Source organism: Corylus avellana, chromosome ca9 (assembly GCF_901000735.1).
Source record: "Corylus avellana chromosome ca9, CavTom2PMs-1.0".
Lineage (NCBI taxonomy): Eukaryota > Viridiplantae > Streptophyta > Magnoliopsida > Fagales > Betulaceae > Corylus > Corylus avellana.
In genome coordinates, this window is record NC_081549.1 from 15,390,119 (window position 1) to 15,397,329 (window position 7,211).

The 7,211-nt window shown below is 33.5% G+C and overlaps 1 protein-coding gene across 1 annotated transcript; it reads left to right on the plus strand.

The window, feature by feature from the left end:
- The first annotated feature begins 4,314 nt into the window (after positions 1–4,314).
- On the plus strand, positions 4,315–5,524 carry LOC132192228 (aquaporin TIP1-1-like). The gene is made up of 2 exons (XM_059607501.1): positions 4,315–4,829; positions 4,954–5,524. The coding sequence occupies exons 1-2, from the start codon at positions 4,446–4,448 to the stop codon at positions 5,323–5,325; spliced, it is 756 nt and encodes a 251-aa protein (XP_059463484.1). The 5' UTR covers positions 4,315–4,445; the 3' UTR covers positions 5,326–5,524.
- The last annotated feature ends 1,687 nt before the right edge of the window (positions 5,525–7,211 follow it).

The window sequence follows — 7,211 nt, forward strand, 5'->3', positions numbered from 1 at the left end:
AAAAAAAAAGGTTCACTAGGTTGCCCAACCGTGGGGTCACCTTGTGATTTTTATTTTTTATTTAAAAAAAAATTAAAATTAAGGGTAAATTTGAAATTTTATAAAAAAATTAGGGGTATAAACATCATTGTATCACTTTTAATGTCTCAACTTTGACAGGGGGTTCAAATTGATTGAAATTGAAAGTTCAGTGATCCAAATTAAAAGGTTTCAAAGTTCAAGGATATGTCAAATCACGTAACAATTCAGGAGTCTAAAGTAAAATTTTCCATAATATATATATTATTTTTTTTGAATCACCTTATGGCTTGGGGGGCTTCTCCCACTTAAGGTGGTTCCTCCCTAGTCTCCGATCGCTTTTATAAGGAGGAGCTCTGCCTAAAAAAGATGGAAAAGGTCACCAGGAGACTCATCAATTTGGAGGTATTTCAACGCTCAAGTCAGTAAACCTTAGCTGAGAGAGAGGCAAGCAACTACTTAAAGGTCTGTTGGTATGTAATATGGTTCTGTACAGTCTCTTGATTCCTTTGATTAAGGTTTGTGATTTTAAAAAATGTAATTTAAAAATAGCAATTTTAAAATATGTGATTTGAAAACGTAATTTTAAAAAAATGTAGTTAAGCGTTTGATAAAATCGCAGTTTAGTCTTTAAAAGCACAATTTAACTTTTAAAATTGGATTAAAAAAAAAAAAACAAAAAAACTCATTACATTTAAAAATATATATGTATTCTATTTTAAAACCACAACTTTTTAAAAACGTAATGTCAGACAATTTATTTCATGCGTTCTCCGGTTTTCAAACCGCACTACTTGTGTTGATGAAACCATAAAAATCTAAAATTGTCTTATTGACTTGTGAGTTTCTAGGCCCTTCTAAAGATAAAGTGATAAAATCTTATAAGGATGGGATAATCCTGAACATTCCACTTTCGCTACATTTAACCCCGGGCGGCGGGCGATATTCTAATCCATGCCGTCCTTTTCACGCCATTGGTCGACTCCGGTCTATATATATATATATATATGAAGAAAAACCTTTTAACCATATATTTTTTTTTAATGACGAAAAACACACTAACCCCTCTAGTTCGGTGGGGGATTATAATTAACAATTGTATTATGGATTAAAAGCTTTTACTTTATGAAGAAGAAGAAGAAAGATAGTCCGTTCAGTTCAATGTTTATAAACAGAAAGCAAGCAATAATGGGGACCGTTTGGATTTTTAGCTTATTGTGGCATATACAAATACCATGATTAACTAACTTGTTCTTTATAGAGCCAAGGCTCTCTGTATTTCTTCCCTTATTGAATGAAGAGTACCCATATTCAAAAAAAAAACTAACTTTTTTCCTTTTTTACATTCTTAAAAAGGAAAACATACATTTTTTAAAAAAATATTTATATTTCACATTTTAGTAATTAACATTTTTGAACCATATTGTCAAAATTCACCAAATTTTAATTAAATATTCAATATATTAACCTCACATATTAAAGAAGAGTTTGAACTAATGGCTCAGCAAGTCTTTAGTTATTTTGAATAATGGCTAGATTTGGAGTTTTTCGAAATGAAAACTGGTATAGAACTAATCAGAATAACTTTGTAACTACTTTAAAATTTTGAAAAAAAACTCACAAAAATAATCATTTAACAAGCTGTGTACTCTATTTCAAATTTAACTTTGATCAACAAAGCTCTCCAAATACCAAGTGCCAAAAAGTAAAAGTTATTTAATTTTTTAATCTTATATATTTATTTTCATTCTCTCTCTCATGTACCAAGAACAAAAAAAGAATTAAAAATTAATAAAATAATAATATTTAATTAAAGTAGAGGAAGATATAAAGAATTTAATAGTTGATTCATTTTAAAAGTGAGTCTTTAATTTTTTTTTTTTTTTTAAAAAAAAAGAAGGTTAATTTTTTTCTTCAAGTTTAACTTTGATTTAAATAGCTCAGTATAAATGCTCCAAGTGTTCGAGATAAATCCATCTAGTGGGTCATCAAATAATATTTAAAAATAAAAAATAAAGAGTAAAATATAGAAAAATGCTAGGTATTCTTTTAATGTTTTTCTGGTATTCTCTTAATTATGATGTAGCTTTTAAAATCATCAATAAATTAAGTCAATAATGATAATCTCAGATTTAACAATAATTTTAAAAATTACGACACAATTAAAAAGACAAAAAAAAAAAAAAAAAAAAAAACTAAAAAACCACTTGACATTTCCTTAAAATATATAACACTATAGGAGATGCTCTTAACTACATGCCAAATACTTTTCAACTCAGCTATATTAGGCTTATCCTAAGGACAAGTGTTATAAATAGGGATTGTTTCTGGATCTTTCTCTCTCTCTCTCTCTATATATATATATATAGAGAGAGAGAGAGAGAGTCCAAGATCTTTTACATTTGACAGCCATCCCTCCCTCCTCCCACTCTTCACCTTTCACTTAATGGTATCTGAAAAAGATGGTAGTAATCATTCGGGTTCAGTATGTGCAGTCATTAGACAAGCATAGTGAAAAGAGAAATGTTAAAGGTCCAACTTTTTTTTCAACAAAAATTTAACTTTTACCTCTTTTTAAAAAAATAATAATAAAAAAAGTCTGAAACAACCCTATAGTCATTTTTTTCATTTTTTATTTTGTTTTTTATTAAAAAATAAAAAAAAGGCAAAAATTAGACTTTTATTAGACAAAAAAATTGAGTCCCTATCATCCCAATAGTGAAAAAGGGTACTTCTTGAGTTCTTGTGGTCAATAAGTGACTAAAAACAGACTTTTTTTAAAAAAAAAAATTAATTAATTAATTTTTAAAATTATGATTGATTGATCAAGTCAAGCTGTACTAGTCCTACTAATTAATGGCTTTAACTGAAAGATCACTTTTAAATAAACCAAAGTTGTCATTAATCATTCTCTCTTATTCTAGTTCACATGAATTTATCCATTCAAGATATTCTACTATACAAAATTCAAAGGAAATTATATATAATAATTCCCACGACACACCTTTCTGTTCATGTTCATCGGCTAATGTTCTTTTAATACAAGAAGAAGCCGCTATGTGACTTAAAAAAAAAAACAAAAAGGGTAGAAGAGAGAAGAAAGAAATTTGATTAATCAAAAAAGAAAAAAAAGAAAAAAAGAAAGATATTGCACATCCACCGTCCTTTGATGTTACTCATTGATCTTTTCGGGGCCACGTGATTTATTTATGGGTGGCCAGTAACTATTGCCACGTGCCATGTCAGTGTCAAGAATGCCAAAGCTCCATTCATCACAAACTCACTCACTACTTATCCCCTTGCCTCTTTTCTTTACATATATTATTTCAAAATTATTTTGAAATGTGTTTTTTTGTTTTGAGAATGTTTGTAAACCATAAGAACCAGTTAAACTAGATTGTCCTACACTAATTACAACTAATTTGTAAAGAATAATCAGGCGCACAAATAGACCCTGTCAATATAGCGAGAATCACACCAATAACTCCACTCAATTCATGAGAATTATTTAAAACTTTATTGAACAGAAGCAAAAGCATCAATAATAAAAGATTTTACATTTGAAATAGTTTTGTTTGCGAGGTTACGTTTAAAAATAGTTAGGATAATTATTTTGAAAATATTTTTCTCAGAACATAAAATAAATTAACATAAAAAAAATATTGGAGGCTAATTTACGGTCTCGACAAATCTCGCGATGATTGTCAACTTTGTGATTGTGGTCGGACTTCTTTTTTTTTTTGAGAAGGTCGGACTACTTTAATGACCGTGCAATGATCGACACATTAAAAAAAAAAATTTGATACTAATTTTTAGACAAATTACTCAACATGTTTTCATAAAATGAATTAACAAAAAAATTTCACTTGAAAAGTATTTTTTTAAACACACTTTATAGACACTATTTGTTGAGGAATGAGATCTGACAACTTGTTTATGTAAAAACTTTTAAAAAAGTATTTTCCCTTTAGAAAACATAAAACCGACACAAAAAAAAAGCTACATTAATATACAAAAACTTATTCGATCTTTCCAGAGGCCAAGCAAAGCAGACAAAAACACTCAACTATACCAGCACGTTACGTGGCTCTTATCAATGCGGAACACGTGGCAATAGTTCGGCATCCTATGCCCGATTGCTTTGCTGTTCGAACAGGAACGGGCAGCAGATGATGGTCTTCCCAAAATTTGAAAAATACCAAAAAAAAAAATTATTCGTGTTTTCACAGCCTGTCCACCAATCCCGTTCTGAAATTATTATTATTTGCCATCCTCATTCTCCACCGGAAACCGGCTGCAGCCGGTGTGTTTGCTCTCGTCACGTTCAATATAAAGGCAGTAGTTGAGAAGCGGAGAGAAGAACCTAGAACCAGAGCTCAAGGTAGTGAGTGTACTGTGTACGTGGCAACAACACTCATCGGACGACCATGCCGTTCAGGAATATTGCCGTCGGAAGGACGGAGGAGGTGACCCACCCGGACAACCTGAAGGCGGCGTTGGCGGAGTTCATATCGACGCTCATATTCGTGTTTGCCGGGCAGGGCTCCGGCATGGCCTTCAACAAGCTCACCGACGACGGCTCCACCACCCCGGCCGGGCTAGTGGCGGCTGCCCTGGCCCACGCTTTCGGCCTTTTCGTCGCCGTCTCCGTCAGCGCCAACATCTCCGGCGGCCAGGTCAACCCAGCTGTCACCTTCGGCGCCTTCGTCGGCGGTAACATCACCCTCCTCCGTGGCATCCTCTACTGGATCGCCCAGCTCCTTGGATCCACCGTCGCTTGCTTGCTTCTCAAGTTCGCCACCAACGGCATGGTGAGGCTATCCGTTTTCTGTTAGTTTTTTACAGTTATTTTCTTACACTTTATTTGGCACTTTATTTATTGAATTTAATTATTAAATTTAAATTAATTTCTGATCTTGTTTCTGTACTTCGCAGACCACCAGTGCTTTCTCTCTGTCCTCGGGAGTGGGCGTCTGGAACGCCTTCGTTTTGGAGATCGTGATGACTTTCGGTTTAGTTTACACAGTCTACGCGACGGCCATAGATCCAAAGAAGAGTAATGTGGGAATTATAGCCCCCATCGCCATCGGTTTCATCGTCGGCGCTAACATTTTGGCCGGTGGCGCATTCGACGGTGCTTCAATGAACCCTGCAGTGTCGTTTGGCCCCGCCCTGGTGAGCTGGAACTGGAAGAACCACTGGGTCTACTGGGCCGGACCTCTGATCGGCGGCGGGATCGCCGGTGCTGTGTACGAGTTCGTCTTCATCAGCCGCACTCACGAGCAGCTGCCCTCCACAGACTACTGAGCTAGTCAATTATTGGGATTGCGTTTAAATGAACAGTGGCACGGCTTTTCTCTGGTGTATTTACTTGTTTCGAGGGTTGTTATTGTGTTTAATTTAATTGGTCACCGTTGATCTTTTCACCATCTTGATCATCTCGCCACTGTTGTTTCTCACTGAAAAGTTGTCATTGTAATTCTCAACTCGGGTTGTGGTTGTGTCATTCTGCTTTCGGCTGTATGATTTCTGTTCTTTTCTCCTTCGTAACAATTTCAAAATGCTGTTCATTTTTTTCTTTTTTCTTTTTCGTTATTGGATTTAAGAGCTATTCCCTTTTCTCTAAATCTAGGAAATATCTCAACCAAAAACAAAAAAACCCACAAGAAATAACATACAGCAATTTCTCTATTAGTTCCTTGAACATATAGAATTTTTCTGTATCTATTATTTTCATATAAAATATTTTTCTTTTCACTCCTCTTTTTGCCTTTTATTAGAGATTTTGTTGGAATTAAATAAAAAATATGAGAGTAGGTAACAACTTGTAAGTTAAACAAAAATAATATTTTAATGGTGTATGAAAAGATCGAGAAAAATATTATAAAATATATTTGGATTGGAAAATAATAAATAAATTTGTTCTTTAAATTTAGAAAAATTAAAAATAGAAGTTCTTACTAATTTTTCTTCTACTCTAATATTTTCATTTTTATAAATTTGACATGGTTTATAAAATTATAATTAAATTAAAATTTAATAATAAATTATCTCAAATAATAATAATTTTAAAAACAATGTGCGAGAATAAAAGTGAAAGAGTTGTATAATATTACTCTTCAATTATTGCATCTTTTTAAATAGTACTAGAAGCACCTCGTACATTACTGTCCCATCTCGAGGAGTAGCCATTTCAAAATAAGATTTTAATATTGTTTTATCTAACCAAGTAAATAATGCTTTGATATTATGTTAATAGAGTAGGCATAATAATGCTGGACCAAATTGTTGGAAAGAAAACAAAGAACAATCACGAACAGAAGCATATAAAAAAAAAAATAGTTTTATTCCATAAATTTTTTTAAAAAAATTAAACGAAATTTGCTGTTAGTGCTCAAACAATTTATTCTCACACTCTTATATTTTTCCTTTCGCAAAGCTAACGTAATTTTTACAATTAAATTAAAATTTAATAATAATTTATTATAAATGTGGGATGAAGTGTATGAATAAAAGTGAAAAAGTGATAGTGTGATATAATATTATTACATTATTTAAAATTTTGTAATATATACTATGCTAGCATATATATTATTTACTTCTTAGAGTAAGGAGGAAAACCTAGTTTTTTTTTTTTTTTTTTTTTTTTCCGTAGAGCACCGAACAGGTATGGTAAACCCTAGTTTCGGGGAGGAGGGATGGCCATTGGTTGCCTCCCTCCTCCCCTAGCCCTCTCCGCATGGTGAGCTAATCTATTTACTTGATACCCCTAGCTCTGTTGTCTCCTCTCTCCCCCTTCAGCTTGTGCGGTTTTCCTCTTTTTCTGTCGCCCCTTTTCCTTTTGTCCAGTTCTATGGTTTTTTGCCCTTTCTCCCCTTGCCGTTGTGCCCACCTAACCGTTCCCCCATCAATCTCTGTCGCGTCTTGTTTGGGTTGGGCTTGGAATTGGATCAATTTGTCTTTGCTCGATCTCTCCTCCTCCGTCTGATTCACATTGACGCGTGCCCCCACCATCTTGCTCTCCGGATCTGTCCATGTCCTTCCCACCTTTTACACCGGTTCCGTCGCTCCAGCTGTGGTTTGTTTCTGTTTTGCTTTGTGGTTTATTTTCCTTTCCTATTTTTGCCTGTTATTTGTCGTTTCTTCTTGTTGTGTGTGTTTGTTTTTGCTTGTTTGGCACATTTTGTGGGTGC

Coding starts and splice junctions, on each gene's coding strand:
- LOC132192228 (XM_059607501.1), top strand. CDS start 4,446: ATGCCGTTCAGGAATATTGCCGTCGGAAGGACGGAGGAGGTGACCCAC. Junction 4,830..4,953: donor AGTTCGCCACCAACGGCATG/GTGAGGCTATCC, acceptor TGTACTTCGCAG/ACCACCAGTGCTTTCTCTCT.